The sequence below is a fragment of the Scleropages formosus genome, chromosome 22, assembly GCF_900964775.1.
Source record: "Scleropages formosus chromosome 22, fSclFor1.1, whole genome shotgun sequence".
Lineage (NCBI taxonomy): Eukaryota > Metazoa > Chordata > Actinopteri > Osteoglossiformes > Osteoglossidae > Scleropages > Scleropages formosus.
The window spans coordinates 5367917-5390576 of NC_041827.1; the positions used below are offsets into that span (position 1 = coordinate 5367917).

General features: G+C 42.6%; 2 protein-coding genes across 2 annotated transcripts; both read right to left on the reverse strand.

Annotated features, from left to right (window-relative positions):
- Positions 1-4968: 4968 nt before the first annotated feature.
- her3 (hairy-related 3) lies at positions 4969-6267 on the reverse strand. The gene is made up of 4 exons (XM_018725398.1): positions 6214-6267; positions 6035-6130; positions 5574-5655; positions 4969-5381 (listed from the first exon to the last, which is right to left on the reverse strand). Exons 1-4 carry the CDS (start codon positions 6265-6267, stop codon positions 4969-4971), a joined length of 645 nt encoding a protein of 214 aa, XP_018580914.1.
- A 9233-nt stretch (positions 6268-15500) lies between these two features.
- LOC108918277 (taste receptor type 1 member 1-like) lies at positions 15501-21965 on the reverse strand. The gene is made up of 6 exons (XM_029247956.1): positions 21772-21965; positions 19025-19310; positions 18177-18920; positions 17370-17576; positions 16535-16655; positions 15501-16429 (listed from the first exon to the last, which is right to left on the reverse strand). The coding sequence occupies exons 1-6, from the start codon at positions 21963-21965 to the stop codon at positions 15501-15503; spliced, it is 2481 nt and encodes an 826-aa protein (XP_029103789.1).
- Between the last annotated feature and the right edge of the window lie 695 nt (positions 21966-22660).

Consider the following 22660-nt stretch of genomic DNA (forward strand, 5'->3'; position numbering starts at 1 on the left):
TGTGGAATGTTAATGGAGTTTTTCGTAATATGGGAAGAAGTTTTCAGTCTGGAGCTTTTTTAAAGCACCAAAGATGATCTCTGTGGGCGGGGGTGGGGGGGGGGGGGGGGAGTAAGTCAGTAGGTGCTACTGACACTTTTGAAGCCACGGTATATCCTATATTACAGGCCTGTACATTTGCTGCTATTGTATTTGCCACTACTCTCAGGCAGACTAAATTTGCCAACACTGCCCTAAGGCTTCTTATCACAGTAGACCAAATCTGGATCTCAAGGGAAGGTATTGCAGAGGAGCTGGTCCCAATATGCATCGGTACGTTTTACAGAGATCTCACAAATGAAAACTGCCAGTATTCAATACAAAATTGCTAAGTACAAAATGACACAGTGGAGTTTTAATTAACAAACACTATTAATACATCAGTCCCTCAAAAACACTTCCTAGTTCTGTATTCCTATGGGACGGTGCACGCAGGTACATGATTACAACATGTTTGAGCCAATCTTTTCGTTTGTGCTTTTCGACTCTATTTAGAAAAACTTGAAATTCTGACATTCCTTCTGAGGCTACAGATAATTATTAATTGAAGGCACAATGTTTGGTGTTTATGTTGGTTACATATATTTCAAATTGTTATTTTTGATTTCTTAAAATAATTTGAAAGCAACCGTCTGAGGAAGATGAAAAATTACTTTCACTTGTTTGAAATCACGCTTCATGTATTTTGTGTTATGTGTTGTAATATGCCTTACAGAAACGGACATCAGCCAAATGTTTTATTGGTGTTTTACACTTTTTGAACTGACCAAGATTATATTCTGTAAGGAAGGCAAAAAGAAATAAAACTATGGGTTCTATAATAAAATTTCAGCTTTGTATTATTGTACTAATATCACTTCAAATTTAAGTAGAACAACACTCATTATGGCAGTTTTAGTGTGTAGTAGCACCTCCAGAGTGAGCAACATGAAGGATAAAACAATCTAACCGAACCATAAAGTTTACTGGTTGATCCATTAACGAATGAAGTCACCGTATTAAAGGAGTAAATCTATTAAATTTGTACAGTTTATTCCAACAGTGCAAGCCCATTTTTAGGAGTTTTTCTTCACATTATCATCATTTAATTGCATAGAGTGCCCTTATTTAATAGCATGAAAATATGAACTATTGTGGGAGGGGGCTGCTGTGTGGTGGGTCTGGGGTTTGAGTCCTGCTTGGGGTGCCTTGCGACGGACTGGTGTCCCATCTTGAGCGTGCCCCCTCCCCCCTTGGCCCTGCGCCCTGCGCCCCTGGCCAGGCTCTGGCTCGCCGAATGGTAAATTTAAAAATAACACCTTCTTATATTCTGAGGAAGGATAGCACCAAGCTGAAAGTGACTGAGCAATCAGTCATTGTGATGACTAAACTGAGCACCAGCATACTCACACACTTTCTGACCCATTTATCCCATACAGGGTCACAGAGCCTAACCTGGCAACCCAGAGCACAAGGCTGGAGGGGACACACCCAGGACAGGATGCCAGTCCATCACAAGGCACCTCAAGCGGGACTTGAACCCCAGACCCACCAGAGAGCAGGACCCAGTCCAACCCACTGTGCCACCACACCACCGTGCCCCCCCCCCCCCCCACACCAGCACACTGAGGATGGAAATTGCTGAGCTGTTTTTGCACCTTTTTGCTCCATTTTCACTGTGCGGTGGTTCTAGGAGTAATGTGGCCAGAAGAAAAGGATAAATATGAAATCACAAAAAATGAGAACTGTCATAAATATGACACATCACAGTTTGTTGCATGAATAAAACGACATGTAAATATTAGTTTCCAAGTAAATAAATAAGGCCGGCATAACAAAGGTAGGCTGGGAGGGGGGACATGGGGCCCAATATTCCAGCCAGCAGAATCACCCCCAATAATTGCAGTATAGCTATTAGGGGATGCGAACCATACCATCAGAGGGGGGTGACACCAAAATGACTATGAAATTTTAGTGCAGTGTTTCTGCAGAAATGTATTATTTTTTACAAAAATATCCGTGTAGTTACTTATAAGAACAAAAACATTTTTCGTAAGCCCATCTGACATGTATCAATATAGCTATAAGGTTAAAACTCCATGCTAATTTACTTTTTGAACCTTCCAATGCGCTCGCTCTGAGCGCTCATTATTACCCAATTACAATGACGCTTCGAATCACGTGGTTTCCTCTGCACGCGCTACAAGCACGCGCTCTTGTTTTCGTTGCCGCAGGTGTTTTTATAGCCGCTGATTTTGTCAAGGTTTCTCCTGTTTTAGCTACAGTATTGTAGTAATTAGTATTTGTGAACCTATATCAATAACGTTAAAATAAACAATTTTGATGTAATTCCTAAACGTTTTTACTTCGAATTCTACTGTTTTCTTACCGAATTTTCACTTTAGTCACGTGAAACTATGTAAATGTAAATACATTTAGGCTGTGTGTATGATATTGTAATTTAAAGGTGTAATTTTAATTTTTCTAGTTATGTCACTACTATTGCCATATATATTCAGTGATATGCTGGAATTACGATTTACGAGTAACATTAGACTAATGATTAGTACAAAAACATTACTAAGGAGTCAGGTTTGGTAAAGGAGGAGGTCCATGGGAGGGGGAGGTGTCACCATGATTTACCGCACTGGGTGACACCAACACTAGTGACGCCACTGAATACTTGTGTACAACTCCTGTCAATACTACTGCTAATATTTTGCCCTCCGTACCTGAACTAACTTGTAGTGCCACTACTTATAAAAATTATAAAAATGATTCAAATCATGTACCTTACATTAAATGTCATCAAAACTATAACCACCTTTTACCTTTAAACATCTGGATAGCGTTTATTTATAGGAAGCGAAATAGAAAATATGCCACGCATAAAGGAACGTGATGCATTGATTGAGAAGAACAGAAGAGAAGTGTGTTTGCCTGCCTGAAGGACCACGTTCCACAAAAGGTACCATTCTTTGCGTTGCACGCAGTGAAGCGCGAGCGTGAGGGAATCCGGGCGCTTTGCACCGCTATAAATCCGTGTCCGCTGGTCAATTGCGCTTCGCTGCACACAGTATGATGCAAATTGCGCGCCCCCGTCCAGCTGGGAGCGCAGGGTGAGGCGCGCTCCAGTTCAGCCCTCGCCATCCTGACGACACCGGAGGTCATTGACTTCTCTCGTAGACCTGCTGTATTAACGCTCCCGAAAATTCGCTCCGATGGTTCTCTTCGATCGACTTCACTATCAGTGAAATGTGGACGGATGATCTTTTCTTGGCCCGCCAGTCTTCTTGACACTAAAAAGCAGCAAACTGCAGTCAGACATCTGCAAGTGACCAACCAGAAATTCCCCCAAACCCACAACAGATAGATAGATAGATAGATAGATAGATAGATAGATAGATAGATAGATAGATAGATAGATAGATATGGGTTTGAATCTCAATCACTGCTACAGTACCCTTAATTGAGCAAAGTATTTACCCTGAATTACTCCGGTAAAATTCCTCAGCTGTATAAATGTGTAAACAGTTCTAGATAACCTTAACTGTCTAAGTCGCTTCGAAGGAAAACGTCAGATAAGTGGATAGATGTATACTTAAATTAAGAAAAAAATCAAAAACAAACAAACAAATCGGGGAAACGTGCGTGATGAGATTGATGCCATACGAATTTATTTTTTTACCATTTTTAATTCTGAAAACTTTCAGTAAAGCACAATAAAACTAAATGTTTCCATTACGCCATCGTGATTTCAAGTGAAATATTTGTCAGAAAACTGCACGAAACCCTTTGGACTGATGCTGTATCTAATATGATGGCATTAATATTAAAAAAAAGAAAAAAACTCAGATGTGCCTTTTCTGTTCTGTGTGATTTTTATAGGCTTCTGGTGTGACATTTGCACGATAAATTACAGTCCAGTACAGTTTTTCTTCCCCAAATAGTTCAATTAAGAGCACGTAAGGCTCATTTTGAATATTTCCTGGGAAGAGGTCACTCGATCATGACTAAATTAAAGAAAGACCACTCCTCTCCTCTCTGTGCGTGACTGTCGGGATTAGAAGCAGAAAATCCAACAAGAACTTGTGAACTGGTCGATTTTTCGGACCGTAATGCGTTCAATCTGGAAATAAAGACTGAATGGAGCCGTAGGAAATGAGGCACAATGTGGCCACTGGACCGCCGTGGAGCCCGAGTGTGGAGTCCAGCAGCTTAACACTCATTTTCCGAGCATCACCTTAACTAAAGTGCATCACACACACACTTTCGATGTAACTGATCAGGTGGGGGGGAAGATCATTCGGACCATATTATAGTGCTAGGAGTCACTACAGTAATACACACGTTGGGCTCATATTAAACTTGCAGGAGTACAGTACTGGAGGGGACACGTCCCCTCTTTGTTAGCCCAGTCGCAGTAGTATAGGCTAATTTGTAGGTAAAATGTAAAAGTATGTCCTTTTTCATTATTATGTGGGTGATTTTTTTGAAATACAGGCCCTCAAATTCTTATATCGCCCTATAATCTTAATCTATCGGTAATATGTCGCAAATTTAATAACTGCTCAGTGTCCGAGGTTTTATTGGCTCTGTTAAAGGTTTTTCTTAAAAAGTATTATTTCATTAAAAACATAGAGCAGATTTTTCAAAACGCTGCGTTTCAATCTGCGTTAACGCACTCGGTAAAATTATACAGAGAGTTCAGCTGAGCAGACAGTTCTAACACTTTCTCAAGTTCTGTTTCACAAAAGAAAAAGCGCGAAGGTTTTCCAACAGTTTATTTTATTACAAAAATATCATCTGTGAGAATGAAAATAATTTTACATACAAAAAGAGCACTTCGGTAAAACTCACTACACATCATATATACAGTTATAAGTTAATCATACGTAATAATTGGAAGATGGGCTGAGTAGAAGATGTGTCCGTTCCGCGCGTTGCGGACTACATTTTCTGCCAAGGACGCCAGTAGCTGTGCGATGAGACACACGCGCACTGTTTGCGCTCCTTCGCCACGCGTGGCAGCGCTCGCGTCTCGTTTTCGTTCCCAGCGCTCATCTCATTCGGCTGCTGCTGGTCGCCGTCCGTGATGCGCCGTGGGGGTGGAAGGCGGCACTTCTTCTCGGCCTCTTCCCTGCTGAGCCTGACGCTCTGGGACATCGCGACCCGTCCTGAAGCGTCGCTGTCCGCGGTGCTGGAACCCGCAGCCGATCCGCACAGCTGCCCAGACAGATGTTTGAGGACATTGAGACGGAGGAAGTGCGGGTGGTCTGCGGCCAGGAAGAACTGATTCACCCCGTTCAAGCAACTCTGGAACCCTGCGTGGTATTCAACACAGCTGGCATCCAGAAAGTGGCCTTAAAAACACACACCAATTGAAAATTATTAGTAGTGTTCTTCGTCTGCAAAGTATATCTCGTCGGAGTTTTCATAAAGTCTCACTGTGCAATTGCATTACTTGAATAGCATCGGTTATATTATTTTTTTTTACAATGATCAGTCATGCGTCTTGGCCACAGCAACTAGTAATAATAACTGAAGAAACGAACCTTGCTGAGCTTTCTGGAGATTTCTTAGATGTCTCACTGTCATTTCCAGAATGTCCGCCTTTTCCAGCTTCCGTTTGCGAATCTGATAAAAGGGGAATTTAAATTTACCAATTCGATTTCAACAGGAATATTTGTAAAAAAAAAAAAAAAAACAAAGAAAAAAAGGATGGAAAGTCATACGGGGAACTATGTGTTTAATTTATATTTTCCTGGGAGCCATGCTGCAAATTAAAAATACTTTTAAATCATGTGTATAGGTGAGGTTTCAAGGTATTGAATTATTAAAGAAATGAACTATTCAAATGAAGGTGGGACAAAGTATCGTTTTACCTTTAAATGACCACTAATTATTTGCCTCATCTCACTCTCTATACTTTTAAAGATAAGGCCGTTGTTATATAACCTCAACAATAACAAATAAAGCCATATCTAAATTCTGAATGTTCTGTTTCTGTACTTACATAATTAGTGTAGTAGTTTTCCATAAGGGTTTTCAGCTCATCTAGACATTCGTTAATACGGGCTCTTCTCTTCTTTTCCATCATGGGTTTTGAAACCTTACAAAGAGAAAACATGAGAAGGGGTAAATAATGACGTCATAGTGATATAAGAGACTATAGAAGAAATCACTTATACCAACCCTTCTGGCGTTGTTGAGTTGAGCCTTGGCTGAACACTCGGATGCTGCCACCATCTTCAGGATTGATCAGATGTGTCGCTTCGCTCCAGACCGTCAGTGAAGGAATTCCAGCGCCACGTGTGAATTTATAGCCGCTCCTGTTTAACATGTGAATGCAGTGAATCCCCGGGCAACGGCATCAATGGGCAGGAAGAAAGGACACGACTCCAGTTGACAGGTGTAACCACTGCAGTGCTCCTCTGCCCAACGACCTGTTATTTTGACGAAGCCAAGCAGCTACAAAACTATTTCAGATAATACACACACACACACACACACATTTTCAGAACCGCTTGTCCCATATGGGGTCGCAGGGAACCGGAGCCTACCCGGTAACACAGGGCGTAAGGCCGGAGGGGGAGGGGACACACCCAGGACGGGACGCCAGTCCGTCGCAAGGCACCCCAAGCGGGACTCGAACCCCAGACCCATCAGGGGCGTGGCAGTACTCTGAGGAGTTATAGACAAACACTAGGGGGACACAACGTGCATGCCCCCCCCCCATCACTTTCCCTCCTGTGTAAAAAAATACTGATTCTTGTGTCCACTGGACGGATCTGTATCTCCAAATGTGTTACATCGGTGCCTTTACTCTTGCCAACAGCTTCTACACTAAGCGTACCGAAATATTAAACTGAAAAGTGGGACAAATAAATGTTTTTGCGCTGCACTTTTCAGTGCTGATGTGATGCTGGTACATGATGCACGTGCACATTCACACAAACTTCCACTGCTGCTTATCCCTTGTATAATTTTTTAGTACAATCAATGTAACTATAACGCACGGACACGAGACGCGTGTTTACCTCAACGCGTGAGGTGAGACAGCAAAGCGTGAAAATCAGCGCGTAATGGTTATTGACGGCGAAGCAAAAGTCCGTGTCCGCGCGAGCCGTGGAAATGCCTCGCGTCCTCGCCGAATCACAATTTTCTGGTAGCGATAAAACTGCTCCTTTGACTAGATGCAAAAGACTCGCCTTGTTTTTTAAAATCACGTTATTCAGCACATAAAATGCTCATCAAATCACATTAACTGTATGACCCTGTGTAATAATGTTCACCTGGACACTACATCTTTTATGCATTTATAGGAAATGAAAGAACGTGATTTTCTCGACCTCCGATTTTTAATGAAATCTCTCGGCACATAAATATCTTGCACCCTTAGGCTTAGTCCAGCTAGGTTTTCCCCCTGATTTCTCTCCGTGCTTTCTTTCATGTCCGATTCAGGCCACAAATCTATTGTTTGGGACAAAATTACACTGGAAAAACATCCATGTGAATATGCCTCATGATCTGAAACATATCTGAGAAATATATCTTTTATACTGAAAACATATAAAATAAAATGCAATGTAATGTCGGTCTTTGTCAGTGTTTATTAAGGGGTTACACTGGTCAAAAGCTAATATTGTTTATACCTATACGAGCAATATAGACCGAAGGAAAGTCCTCGGAGATGAGAAAATGCCATCTTACACATCAGAAAAGGGATCAGTGCTCTCGACTGTAAGACACGCGTCCGGACAGTGGGGTGTGCGTGGACACACTTTTTAAAGATGCTTAAATCTTTGATTTAAGACACACAAAGGAGTGAAAGGCGCAGAGAGTGTGAGTTCCTCGCATTAACATGAGTGTGTGTTCAGCTGGGACGGCCGGCTGAGGATGGAGGCATTGTGTGCGTGGAGTGAAAAGCCATTGATCCTTTATCGTCTCCTTTTTGTCCGCAAAAACAGAAGGTAATCAAAGTACATCGTCACCTTCACTAAACGCCATTTGTTGAGCTCGAACTTGATCGCGCTCCACTCTACCAAACAATAGCCGTTTATTGGCAGGAGAGTTGTCAAAGTTTCGCATTCGGTTGCGAAAGTGTGAAGGATTTGCAGAAAAAAACGAGGACCAGTGGAGCACGAACAGACCTTCACAAAAAACCTCAAATTAAACTGGAACGCATGAAACATTTATGAAATCAAACAAGTTTCCTGAGCCCCGACTGCATACACTAGATACATGAACTGTTTTTTTTTTTTTCCTAGAAATCTGGAATAAGAATGCGAGCTCGTGGCACCTTGTTTATCTGTCTCTCCGCATTTCCCTACTCCTCAAATCTATTTCTTGCAACACTGGCAGGAGCTGATGATGAACCAATCCTTTAAACACCTTACACGTAATGAAGTTTACACTCTCTAAATAAAAGGATAAAAAAAGGAGAACAAAATGCCAACAGCGCCACTTATAAAAGGTGAAACGGGCCGATTTTCCGAGGACAGGAGCGCGTTTTACATTCTACATGTGTGGTGTAAATTGGAAGCGATTCCGTGAAATGTCGGGACAAATTGGTGCACCGCCACAGGGCGCACAGCTCAATACACCGCAAAATCAGTATGAAATCGGAGCGTCGTTTTTCCCCGCACGAAGGCCGACTGCCTTCTTTTGTCCTTTTTTTATTTCTGTTTTTCACGCTCGCGTTTAACAGTGAGGGGTCCCATTGGCCAAAGCACCGTGGCATCGCCATGATCGCGTTACAATGGAAAGAAAGTGAGTCCACTTCTTCGCATCGCCACCGCCGCGATGTTCTGGGGGGAAGGAAAAGGCCGAAAACGTCACATTTTAATTAATGTTTCATTTTCCCCTCCTTATCCGCGAATATAGTATTATTATTACTCTCGTATGACACTGATATCGCGTCATATTCTAGCACAATTCTAGTCTGTAGAGCATTTTTGCTCACTGCAGTGTAGATCAGGTGAGAAACGCAGCGAACGCAGATCAGGTTCCTTAAACGTGGTGTAAATAAAACATTGAAACAAATTCTTGCATTAAGAAATGAATTTCATCAACAGATTTTGTGCAAAATTACCTGAAAGGCTCGTGGCCTAGAATAGGTCAAATGTGGATGACCTTTATATTTGAGTCTTGTAAGTATCACATATACTGTATAATTATTGCATGCGCAATTATACACTTACAAAAAGAGCCATTTAGTGCGTCGGACCTTTGTTATGCCAGATGAGCAACAAATAATCATTGTCATAATATGAGTATTACACGTTCTGTGAATAACAGTTAGACGTGTAATTATACAATTACCCCCAATAAAGCTGCTCTGAAGGGGGCCGCATAGTCCGCATTAGCAAGAGAAAGCAGGGTAAAGAGCAAAGTGAAAGTGAAGCGCGTGTACAGAACCTGAGTCCGTGAAAACATCTCTTTTCTTCTGGGATGTAGCGAGAGACCCGTGCGGTTGAGACCAGTGTGATGTAATATGATCACAACCCTGGATATTAGCAAGTGGTTAACTGAGATTGATTTTTGCATTACGCGTTTGTAGACGATTCTAACCTCATTTGCGGTGCTTCGGGATAGGCTGCCACTTAAAATGCAGACACTAAGTTCGTCCCAAGGCTATCTCTCAAAGGAGAATAGAACCTCAGACACCGAAGAAAATTGAGGAACCGCCTCAATTCAGATATCATTCAGATATGAGCCACCAAACCGGAGGAACAAAAAAAAGCAGATGTGCGCTCGCAGGACTCAGAGCAGGCAGTGACGCGCGCAGTGAGCGGCAAGAGAAAGCAGAGCAAAGCGGACGCTTCTGTATCATTGAAGTGATGAAATATGGTATGAAGAGCCACGCGACATGGCCCGTTTGAAGGAAGCCTCATCAAACACGCAGTTCCATGAATTTCTATAGACTGGGCTGCAGGTTATTTAAGGCTTCGCTTTGCCAGAGAGTCACAAAGGAGTGTGTTTGGCTGTGTGCGCTGGGGTTACAGTGTGAAAGGAGGAGAGGCGCACATTAACATGGCTTTGTGTTCTCCCAAGGGCCCAAATGGACTAGCGCAAAGTAACTTTATAACTGAACGGAGGATGAATCCTTTGTGGAAGTCTCTCTTATCCCGGCTGAAAGAGACAAGTGCTGAACAAAAGAAGCCCCCTTTTATGCTTAGCACCATGCCTCTTTGCCCATTCAAGAGCCTTGAATTGCTAAACATCTGTCATTTACTTCTTAGGACCACTTGAAAAAAATTTGAATGAGAAAGAAAGTGGGACTTTTTTTGTACAGTGTGTTTAACCGTAAATCACATTACAGACTCAGTTAAGAAATCACAACGGTGATTTTTTTTAAGTAAAAATTTGTTTTGCCTTTAGTAGCTATTATTTATTTATTTTTTTCCCAGGAATAACAAATATGAAGGCAAGCGGTCTAAAAAGAAATGGGCGCTGGTCGAATGGCCATTTTTGGAATAGTTGTAGGTTAGGATACACACATTATACATACATTAGACACACATTATACATACCATCTTCACATGTTTTATTTTTACTGAGATTCAGGGTGCTTATAAATATGGAAACGAAAGGGAAATTTGCCCAAATCGGAAATTCTACTTCTGTTCATTATTTCTTCCACCAAATTCTTGCATCTTTTTTTTCTTTGTCTCTTCCTGCAGATACTTGGGACGATTTCTGTAACTCCTTAGGTTATCGTTTTGCGTTGTTTTACTTTCACAAGTTGTACACGAACGGAATTGGCTCTCGCGGGCTGCAACTTTTATTTTTAAGGTCAGTTATAAAAGGATGTATTTTGGTATCGATTCGGAGAGTAACAATTGCGTTAGGGAGACAGACACCGGCCCTCCTCGAGCCATGAATCCAGTCTTCTGCGTCCTTGCGAGCCGTCGGGGGCATTGGCCATTGCAAGAGAAAGGGTTTTCATCTCGTCCACCGCGGATGCGCGTTTCCCAGGACATTTCTTTTCTGTCCCACAAGTGGAAAATTGGCCTGTTCCGCTCAAAAGGCCGGAGGGCGTTCCTCCGATTTCCTCGCTTCATATTTTGCAGCAACGGGAAATATGCGCTCTGTCGTGGAATGAATGTGATTCGCTGGTGCCTCTTGTTAAAAGCAGACAAAAGCAAGACTTCACAAGTGGATTACGTGAAAATACAGACCACAACAAATTATATCTATCTATCCATCCATCTATATATGTATGTCCCCTTCTGTGTGTGTGAGCGTTACACTTTTCTATCTATCTATCTATCTATCTATCTATCTATCTATCTATCTATCTATCTCTCTATCTATCTATCCCTGCAATAACTTAAATTTCTCTTTGTTTCCCTCTTAAGCGGTGGGTTAGGGGACAGACACCAAAAGTCGGGTTCACCTACACAACTTGTGTGGTTGGTTTTGTGCGCGACATTTTCCAGAAAATTGGTATGAAATTGTTATTTGTTGCGCTCCGCGCCGTCCTGGCGAGCAGCCCCATATGCCACACTAAGTGGCACCATTGAGACAATTAGTTGCTACTGTCATGCTTTTGCCCCAAGAAAGACAGCGTGGCCAAAGACTCAATGGCGCAACAGAATGGCAATTTAACGTTTCGGGTTTGCGGCGACTCCCCCACCATGGAAAAAGGGCTTTCCGCTTCCCGCCGCGAGGCTCTGCGTGGCCACTGAAGGTTTTACTCAGCATGTTATCGCACTCATGTTGGAGACATTTACATTTATTAATTTGGCAGACACTTTTCTCCAAAGCGACTTCCAATGAACTCTATGTAGTGTTATCAGCCCGCACACCTTATTCACTGTGGTGACTTACACTGCTAGATACACTACTTACACTGGGTCACTCATCCATACATCAGTGAAACACACACACTAATGGGGGAACCTGAACAGCAAATCTTTGGACTGTGGGAGGAAACCGGAGCACCCGGAAGAAACCCACGCAGACACGGGGATAACATGCAAACTCCACACAGACTGAGCGGGTGCGATGCGCTGTGAGATAGCAGCGCTACTCGTTGTGCCACCGTGTCGCCCAAATGAAACATAAATGCGCCGAAACAAAAGCAGTATCTATACTATATTAGAACCACACAGCACGAATGAGCGTCAACAATAGGAAACAAGGTCTCTTAGTGGACTAGACCTGTTTATAAACCGATATGAAGTAATATGATATTATTACTAATTGCAATTTCGTAATTTCATAAATCACACAAACATATTATTATCGGTAATTGATTCCCCTTGCGAGCAGAGAGTTTATTAATATCAGTGCCAATATACTAGTCACGCCGCAAGTCAGTTTTCGTTGAAGCTTCAGTCGTTTTTTTAATATAAACATAAGGGAAAAAAAACTTTTTTTCTTCTGAATTTCAGATTCAAGTTAAAACGCATCCAAGTCGTGCGACGAATGTTGTGTTTTCCAGGGAGACCTTGTTACAAATAAGGAGCAAAACAAGGTCCAACAGTGTGTTTTTACCACAGTACAGGGGACTCGCTCCAGTTCCTGGGCTGCGCACTGAACTCCTCCTATCGGACACTGGATGGGGACAAATGTTTTTTTCAAGCGGTTTTGCAGTAATCCGATTTTCCCCATACACACACACACACACACATTTTCAGAACCGCTTGTCCCATACGGGGTCGCGGGGAACCGGAGCCTACCCGGCAACACAGGGCGTAAGGCCAGAGGGGGAAGGGGACACACCCAGGACGGGACGCCAGTCCGTCACAAGGCACCCCAAGCGGGACTTGAACCCCAGACCCACCGGAGAGCAGGACTGCGGTCCAACCCACTGCGCTACCGCACCCCTTTCCCCATACAAAATATCCCAAACTTCCTCCATCTATCCATCTCCACCACATTATACCACATCGCCAGTGGTAACAAAGAATCTTTGAAGGTAAAAGTAATCGGTAGCGGCGGCACAGCGAGTAGCGCTGTTGTCTCACACCGCCTGGCTGTTGCGAGAGGATGTGGGTTCGATCCCCTTGAAGAGACTGAAGTCTGCGGGGAGTTTACATCTCCTCTCCTTGTCCGTGTGAGGTGCTCCGGTTTCCTCCCACAGTCCAGTCTTGCCGGTCAGGTTAATTGGTACCTAAATCATCTCTTGTGTGAGTGACAGAGAGAGTGTATGTTTCACTGATGTGTGGATGAGTGACCCATTGTAAGTAGTGTATCTAGCAGTGTAAGTCACCTTGGTGAATAAGGTGTGGACTGGTGACACTAGATAGTGTTCCGTGGAGGTCGCTTTGGAGAAAAGCATCCCCTAGATGAATATAGATTAATAAAGCATCAACACAAGAGTGTGCTTATTTTTAAAATGTCCTTTGCACTTGCGTGCAGCGCCACGGTGTGGGGAAAGAATTTAGCGCTACGGGGGGATTCTTGAAATGTTCGTGATACCTGGTGCCTCAGAACACATACACTGTACTGTTCACACCTGATTTGGGTACTTGCTCCATGGTACCATCTTACCATTCCGTACGGTGAAGTAACACCTGCGTTCACCTCATTCGCCTTGTTTTGAGCGAATCTCATAGCAAACACAAAATACAGTACGTTTTTGACCTAACGAGAAAGTTCTTATATGTCTATCGAGCCATTCATTTTTAAAAACCGCTTCTGATGAGCAGGGTCGCGGTGATCAGGAGCCTATCTCGGAGGCACTAGGCGAAAGACGGAGGAGGGGGCACACCTTGGACGGCATGCCACTCCATCGCTGTGCACCCACACACTATGGGCAATTTAGTGTTACCAATTCATCCGAACTGTGAAGAAACCGGAGCACACCCGCGCAGACACAGCAGGACACGCAAACTCCACAGACACTGAGCAGGGTTCGAAGCCACGTTCTTTTTGCAGCTCCCAGGCGCGCTACGCCACCGTGCCGCCGTCCGTAATCGTAATGTTCTATTATTAAAATCAAAATGCGTCGTGTCCGTTTCTGTGGCACTTGTACGCCAAGCCGGGAGGGGAAATGCAAGTGTTTAAAAATGACAAGTATATGCAAGCACTCGGAGTGTTGTGAACTTCAGATGGAGCCATAAACGAGGTCAGATCATTGTCATCATCGTGTCACACCGTAGGGTCCGGAAAAAGTCCCGACACGGACGGACGTGTTGCTGTAACGTCCGGACGCGGACGAAAAGTATAAATAATGACCCCACGTGCAAAGTGCTTTTATAAGTGCACAGTATACACTGTAGAGTGCAGAGTAGAGGTGAAACGATGAACACGGAACAAAGAGACTCAGATGCATTCGCACAAAGGTGAACAGTGAAATCTGCGAGTAGGACTCCAACACGGAGGCGTAACGAAATACCGGACTGGAACACGGGACCAGGACCGGGGCACAAAAGGCAGGAGTCGAGAAGACGGGCACTCGGCGCGGGAACATAAACACCTATGGAACAAAGCTTGGGAAACGGGTAACTAACGATCGCCAAGAGAGCACAACGAAATGCTGGTTAAGAATTCGCGATCTATCCATGGCCGCTTGCTCCATTTATACCCTAGTAACCATCAGACTGTGGACAGGTGCATGATGGGTCTGGGCTAGTGGCACCGACTGGCGCCTCCTGTGGCCCGTTGGGGTATTGTCCCTGTGGGACGTGACACGCTTCCTTCGCCCCAGGTGAGCAGACCTGTTCAGAGTCCACATTCAGTGAACATCCCTAAAGACATTCACCAAGCAAATATTCATCAAGGACAGATACAGAGCAATAGTCTGAGTTCCGGTTATTTTAATAATAATAATAATAATATCATTAGTATCATCAGCAAAGTTTACACTGTTTAGTAACTAATTACCAGCGAAAAACAAACTTACCATAAATTGGTCCAGTTAAGATTCACAAAACATATACAGTACACTGGTACATTTTTTCTATGAGGAGTTCAATAGTTGCTGTCGCTGAGTCGCTGATAGTTGGGAAAGTGTTAATTTTAATGCCCTTCCAAAACAACTACTTTAATTGATCGGTTTACAGGGGTCCTGCTGCATTATTCTTAAGATTTTTAACCTGAAAACATCTGAATTCTGAATATTCTGGATGATGATGGAGCTGATATTCAACAGATACACAAATTTGCAAAACATCAGATAGATTAAGAATTAATAATAACATTCCTGGATAAGACCCCTGGGGTGTTTTTTTTTCCTCATGCTGCAGAACCTTTGCTCAAACCACTCACTGGTCTGGCCATATTCATGGGGAAAAATAGAACGCATGAGTCACCTGTACGTGCAAAGCTGTGTGACCTGTTACATATATTTCAGTGTAGTACAGAAATCGTGCATCTGCTAAACAAATTTGTTGATGAAACTGAAAAATATGATGTGTTTGTTTAAGTGATTTTAATTTTGCGTACATCCTTGGAGGATTGAGTGTATTTTCAAATAAGAGCTCAACAATCGCCTCCTTGTCTAATCTAAGGAAGCAACTGGCTTCCTTTCACATGCTGCTGGTATGAAGTGTGTAACTCTGGATTGATGTTTGAAAGTACGCAGTTGTGTTGTTTTCTGGCTTAAAAATAATGATGTAACTCTTAGGAAAGAAATAGCCATAGAGAATGCCATAGAGGCTGCATAAGATTGAAATGGCATTCACGGCGGCTGTAGTTTTCTCACTGGAAGACAGCCGTACAGTCAGGAAGACAGCCCAAGATATGTAAAATATCAGCAAACTAAACGTTATCGATTTTCCCTCGTTGTAGTTTTCTGGCAGGTCAGTTCCCATGTAGGCAAAAGAAAAGCAGGCGACACTGAGCAAACCTAAAAATATAATAATCAGGTAGAAAATAGCAGAGTTTCCTAATGTGCAGTCAAACATGATTTGGGTTTGGACTTTAGTTTGGACGGGTTTAGGTCCGTCGACGGCTATCCATAACGTACACAAGAACAACTGCACGACTACAAATAACACAATGATGAGCCACTGCCCGTTGTGCTTGACCCAGAACTCATAAGCCTTTGGTAAGTTCGTTGCCATTTTGAAGACGCACACAATCTGGAAGGAGCGCACTGCAAGACAAGACAGACAGGCGCTATAAAACACTGCAAATGCAGGGTTGCGCATGATGCAGTCGATGTGCTCCGGCCGACCGATGAAAAAGAACACGCAGGTGGAGGACAGAGCCAAACAGCTGAGTAAAAAAAAGCACATTTTACCACCAGCGGACCTCACTACAGGAGTATTGTAGTTGTAAGCAAAGAGAACCGCGATGGCTACGGAAGTACCGATGATAAAGGAAGCAGAAAACATGAGCCCGACGGACAAAAGTTCTGTTTCGTACAGGTACTGTAAGAAGCACTTGTTGCAGGATGTGCTCGCATTCTGAGACCATTCGTCCTCTTTGCACGGCAGGCAGGTATAAGGGTCAGCTGCGGAAATAAATTCAGAGCAGTCAGAACATCAAGCCAGCACGAACATGACTCAGGTGGACGCTTTATTCGAAATAAGCTCGTTTACTCGCGATTGCATATTACCTGAGCTGTTGATGTAAGTTCCAGCAATGCAGATTTCGCAATCGAAACAGCAGCTGTGGAAGGCCGTCTGGACCCGCCTGTAGCCAGCATCACAATCCTTCGAACACCTCAGCACCGGGGCCTGCAAATCGGTAACAGCGGCGGCATTTGTGGTGCCGGCAAAGCCGATAAGAGCGCAGCCGTCTAGTAAATCGACAACCCTCAATACTGACATTTAACAGGGAGTGTATTTTCCTGAAAAGAAACGGTGTCAAATACAGATGAGATGAAGCAGTCTGCTTTGGAACAATTTCTTCATTTTATGTTTGAGGGGGGGTGGTGCAGTGGCGCAGTGGGTTGGACCACAGTCCTGCTCTGCAGTGGGTCTGGGGTTTGAGTCCCACTTGGGGTGCCCTGCAATGGACTGGCGTCCCGTCCTGGGTGTGTCCCCTCCCCCTCTGGCCTTACGTCCTCTGTTACCGGGTAGGCTCCGGTTCCCCGTGACCCCGTATGGGACAAGTGGTTCTGAAAGTGTGTGTGTGTGTTTGAGGGGGTGTTAAGGGGTGGCGACTTGTCAATGCGAATATTTTCTGTTATACTGTATATTGCAAGTATTGTAATACAGTTCTTTCTTCTCAACATTAACTTAATTTCACTGCTGACTCAATACTCAGACTTGACATTGGAGAAATGCACAGATCCTTCTGTAGCTGTCATGTACTTTTTAAATATGACCAAAACCATCAACTGATGAAAAGTGTACATTTCTATTTATTCATTTAGCAGACGCTTTTGTGTAATTAAATGTAAACGTGTAAATGTAATTAGCGGAATCAAGGAAAGGTTGCATACTTACCGATTTGTTGCCCTGCCAATTAATAAGTTCCTCATTAAGAATGAAATGGACTTCGGGATCTGTATAGTAAGAACCAATTTTCACAAAGTTTCTTGAATTCCAGTCCCAGTACACAATTGTGTACCGAGCGGGTGGGTTACCGCTCTCATCAAATACCATCGTTTCATTGTATAAAGTGAAGCTGATCCCTTTTAGTGCATTAGTAAGCTAAAACCAAAGGTAAACAAAACAGCGTAAGCATTCATATGATGGTAAATAACTGAATATAACCTTATCAGAGATGTTAAACAGGACACTAATGCCCATCACCTCAGAATGTTGAAAATGAAACCATGAGAAACCACCATGTTTGACAAACTACACACACACACACACACAAAATTAAAAATAGGGTTAAAATTGCATCATATGTTACAATTGGGACATTACAATAAAAACATGTTATAAGCCAATTTGTTTAATGGGAGTGTAATATGTGTTGAATGGTAGTATTCCATCCAAAAGGAATTCCCTGAGCTTCCATGGAATTCTGCAAATCTCATTAAGTGCATTTTGCTTCCATGGAATGTTGGAAGTGAAGACAGAGTGAGGAGAAGACCTTAGCGTTTCTATAAATGGTTATGCTTAAAGATCAAATGCATGTCAAGACTGCTGTGGTCTTGTGTGAAGTGCTATACCACAGTCCCTTTAGCTTGACACCAGCTGTGTAATAATGGGTAGAACTTACAATTCTTTCGCTGAGCTCAATAAACAGCACGTGCCAAACAAATATTTGTGCATCTGTTTCAAGCAGACTGCCAAGCTTACCACATAAGGTAAAAACGGTCTTGAGTTGTTGCAGGAACTGGATCCGCACTCAAGAACCTTGTGGAGGGCATGAGCTACAGCATACACAGCAGAGTAAATGGCAAAATTGAATGTTGGGTCCTGATGGGTGATGATCTCTGGATTTGTCTTGAGGCACTCAAAGCAAACTTGGTTGCATGTTTTCTTCACCTGCGATCCACTGGGGCATTTGGTATCATTTTGCTGATGCATCGTATTGATGATAAAGTTGTCAAGCCCAAGTAAAGTTCCTTGTCCTTGGATGGACATGCCTATAATAACACCCAGAGCTTCTATTCCGTCAGCATTCATCAAGTCCTGATTTAAAGACCACGTCTCACTGGCAATCCATACTTTCCGCACTCTTTTTTCAATGGCTTTCTCAATAAATGGGATCACAAACTCAATGTTAGCAAACACCACCACGACATTGATGTTCAGGATGTTCAGCTTGTCAAACATGTCGAAGTATTTCGAGGTGTCACCAGAGAGGATCCCATTAAAAGCCAAACAAATGTTTGCTGTCTTGAGCTCGTCCATGAAAACAGTAAGAGCATCCTGAGAGTAAGCATTGTCACTTCCGAAAAATGCGATCCAGTTCCAGTTAAAATACTGCAGGATGCGCACAATTGCTCGCACTTGGTAGTAATCGCTTGGAATGGTTCGGAAAAACGAAGGATATAAGTATTTATTGCTCAGCTCAACACTGGAGGCTCCATGATTGACCTGCACAAAGGAAAAATAAGTTGTTGATGCCAGGTTTGCAACAGACAGAATGCATCACACTTACCGGTACGGGAATGGACATAAGTGGGATAAATAAACGTTACCATAGGCATTAGGTTAGCCATGAAGAGTGGTGCCACGGTTAAAGTTTTTTGACTTCCAAATGGACCAGTTACAGAAATGACTTTGCGTGGGATGTTTATGAAAGGAACGACTCCTTTTGAGGACAGGAAGTCCAATGCAGCCCTGAAGTTAAGCGAATCTGTGCAGTAGTCAAAGATCTCGTAGCCAAGGATCACGCCCGGCAGCAAGTCAGTGGAGTTGTTGATTTCTTCTATAGTAAACCTGAACACTTGGAGTTGCTGGTATCCTGCTGGTAGAAATGTTAGTCTGGAATAAAAGGATAGAAGACTGGTAAGAATGGAGGAAAATGTTTTAATTGTATGAAGGTGAATGAGCCAGGCACACGTATACATTTTCATGCAATAATTTATGTGTTCGCTGTTAGTCCATCCTTATTGCCATAAGCTGAGGCTATGCTTTCTATAAATACTATAAATATATCTGCTATACAGATATAGGCAGTACACTGACAAACTGCAAATATGTCCACATGCATGGAGCCTCAGGGTCAAAAGGTTGCAATATATAAGAGGTATGGTCATTCATAACTTTATAATAACTTCCTGAAGGGTGTCCAGACATTGCAGAATGCATTAGAAATGTCACACAAATCAGATGTCAACTTTTCAAGTGGGAGAAATTTAAACACTTCAGTCAGCCACATGATTGCAGGAGTAACTTCTGGTATTGACCACAGCATTAAAATAAAAAATATATTTGCCCAAGATGTAAGAGTAGGTAGCCTACGTAACTAACATCATAACATCCTCAAAAAGGAGTTTGGGTTGTGATTTAACGAGAGAATAGTTGGGGAGAAATTTAATTTTTTTTTAAAGGTTTCTTTTGCGTACCCTGGTTCAGTAAAGTTGTACCGTATCACATTCCCGGAATAAATGTGTCAAAGTGCCCGGAGAGGCTTTGCATTTAAAACGCAGCTGAGATGTCCCTGGGAACATCCTGTGAAGATGCACTGGAGTGAGGTGGATTCTGTGAATGAACTTCTGTTCTGTTCCTGAATGTTGGGGGAATTGCAGGCAGGAAAGATTTTAGCACATCTAGATGACCATTCATAATTGCTAAAAGACAAGTCCAAGTCCTATTCCCAAGTCTCCCTCAGTGCACCAAAGGAGCCAGTACCAGCATTTGATAAGGCCTGTATGATTCATAAATTATGCCCTTGGAGTTGTTTGGTGTAATAAACTCTTTCTGAACTTTTGCTAATTTTGATCGTAATCTATTGTCTAGATCAGCAATAAAATAGATAGTTGAAGTTATTTACAGAAGTCTGTATTGGGAAGGCCAAAATTATTTCTTAGAAGATGAAATTGACCAATGATTGGTCTGCAAATAACAATTATACATCCAACACCCCTTTAGACAGCCATTTCTGGAGCCCAGTTTGTTGGAGGGAGATCCAGGTTGAGAGCAGCATAATATAATGTAAATTTTTACCTGTACGGTGCCACTGTTGTGGGGTTTTCTGAATAATAAAATTACGCTACCTTCTATCTCTAGATTTTTATAGAAGCTTCTTTCCACTTGCATCTGAAAAAAACCCCATTTCCATTGTTGAACAAATTAGTGTATCCTAAATAGACATGTTTGCATTAGTATAGTATCTAAAATATTTGAGAAAAAGACATTAAACAAGAAAGCATCGTTCACATGCTGCGGTATTCCTGGAAATGTGTTACTGTGGTAAAGAAATACACTCTCTTGATGCAATGCACCCTCTCTTCATTCATTATCAGCAATTGCTTGTCCACTGTAGGTGGTCTGGAGCCTATCCCAGAGGTATAGGGTGTGAGGCAGTACATTCACATTTATTTATTTCGCAGACGCTTTTCTCCAAAGTGACTTCCAATGAAGTCTATGTAGTGTTATCCGCCCACACACCTTATTCACCACGGTGACTTACACTGCTAGATACACTACTTACAATGGGTCGCTCATCCATACATCAGTGGAACACACTCTCTCTGTGTCACTCACACACTATGGTGAACCTGAACAGCACGGCTTTGGACTGTGGGAGGAAACCAGAGCACCCGGAGGAAACCCACGCAGACACGGGGAGAACATGCAAACTCCACATAGACCGAATGGGGATCGAACACACGTTCTCCGCCCAGGCGCTGTGCCACCGTGCCCCCTGTCACCCACAGTATACACAGTGTACGAGATGTGAGTCCATCACATAGCAATCCCACACGCTGACATCAATTTAAAGTGCCCTATTCAAAAGTCTTTACACTGTAGCAGAAAACTGGAACACCTGGCCAACATCCTCGCAGTCAGAGGGTGAACATGGAACTGGATTTGAACCTGTGCCAGGATGCACAGCTCAGGCACTTTGAAGCATCAGTGCCACCCACTGATCCAATATGCCAACCTAGTTTTTGTTAAAGTTAATTGAAATATATTTTTCATGTTAGACCACAGCACTATTCCATGACAACACTCACCTGAAAGGACCGCAGGCTGTTGTTGACACTCTAAAGTTACATTTTACTACGTACTGTTGCCAAGCGTGGTGTGCTTAAATATAGTAGCAGTACATTAGATTAATGCAATAAATATTAATCGGGAAAACGAAAAACACTTTTTATGAACCATTTTTATGCATGATTTGTGAATATATAAAAATGCACAATAATGTTAAGTATTTTTTAATACACCATATTATAAGTAAGGTTTAAAAAATACAAGAGTTTCCAAAGACACTTACGTACTGCACTGCAACGCTTCCGGTAACCTGTGTAGTGTATCAATAGTGGAGTCAGTTCCATGAATTCCAAAGAGACCCCCCAGAATATAGTCGCCATGTGAACTGAAATCTGACGAGTTACATGCATCAATTCCTCTTACGAGATCCCAACAAAGAACCGTAATTCCTAATCTGAGCCATATGTTGTTTGACATGGTGGCCGACAAGACACCAAAACGGCCAAACGTGTAAAAATTCCCAGGTCCGTTTGCGAAGCGAAGGTAATTTAACATGACATTTATCACCCTTCTTCATTTCCATTTATGCTGATTTTTTACTATGCTTCACAGGAGAGTTGCTGACCACATCCAGCCTTTGCCAATACAAAAATGAGGTTTATGAAAAGAATGTCATTTGGACAGGTGCTTGGAAATGCTTGTACTATTTTAACTTTCTCAAATTGATGTTTGTAACTTTATTCAGCAAATCTGAGATCAATTACAGTTCATCTTGACTCCACGTAAAGGATCATTGCTGCATAACAGACCATTGCAAGAAACATCTATGTACATATTTTATTTAATGTATCTCATAACACCATATTACTCTACATCCTTTATTTATTATCTGCCATGTTTCTGTTTGTCGCAGATAAAACTGTTTCTCTTCATCGTGCCCTTGGAACGTATAAAATTTGTATGTTTGGACATAACCTGACATAGTTCCATGCTTTCAGGCCACAGCTCTGATAACTTTGATTGCTCTGAGTGGTCATGAATTGGTCACTCGCTTTTTAAGATGCATTTCATTTCAACAACAACACTAAGCTTATTTCTAAGCAGTTTTCCCCACTTTAGTTACAAGTGAAGATTTTGTATGTTCGATCTTCTTCAGCAGCGATGAAAATTTT

Coding starts and splice junctions, on each gene's coding strand:
- her3 (XM_018725398.1), bottom strand. CDS start 6,267: ATGGTGGCAGCATCCGAGTGTTCAGCCAAGGCTCAACTCAACAACGCC. Junction 5,656..6,034: donor AAAACTACTACACTAATTAT/GTAAGTACAGAA, acceptor CCCTTTTATCAG/ATTCGCAAACGGAAGCTGGA. Junction 5,382..5,573: donor TCTCCAGAAAGCTCAGCAAG/GTTCGTTTCTTC, acceptor TGTGTTTTTAAG/GCCACTTTCTGGATGCCAGC.
- LOC108918277 (XM_029247956.1), bottom strand. CDS start 21,965: ATGTCAAACAACATATGGCTCAGATTAGGAATTACGGTTCTTTGTTGG. Junction 17,577..18,176: donor GACCGTTTTTACCTTATGTG/GTAAGCTTGGCA, acceptor CTTTGGTTTTAG/CTTACTAATGCACTAAAAGG. Junction 16,656..17,369: donor ATTGGCAGGGCAACAAATCG/GTAAGTATGCAA, acceptor ACCGATTTGCAG/GCCCCGGTGCTGAGGTGTTC.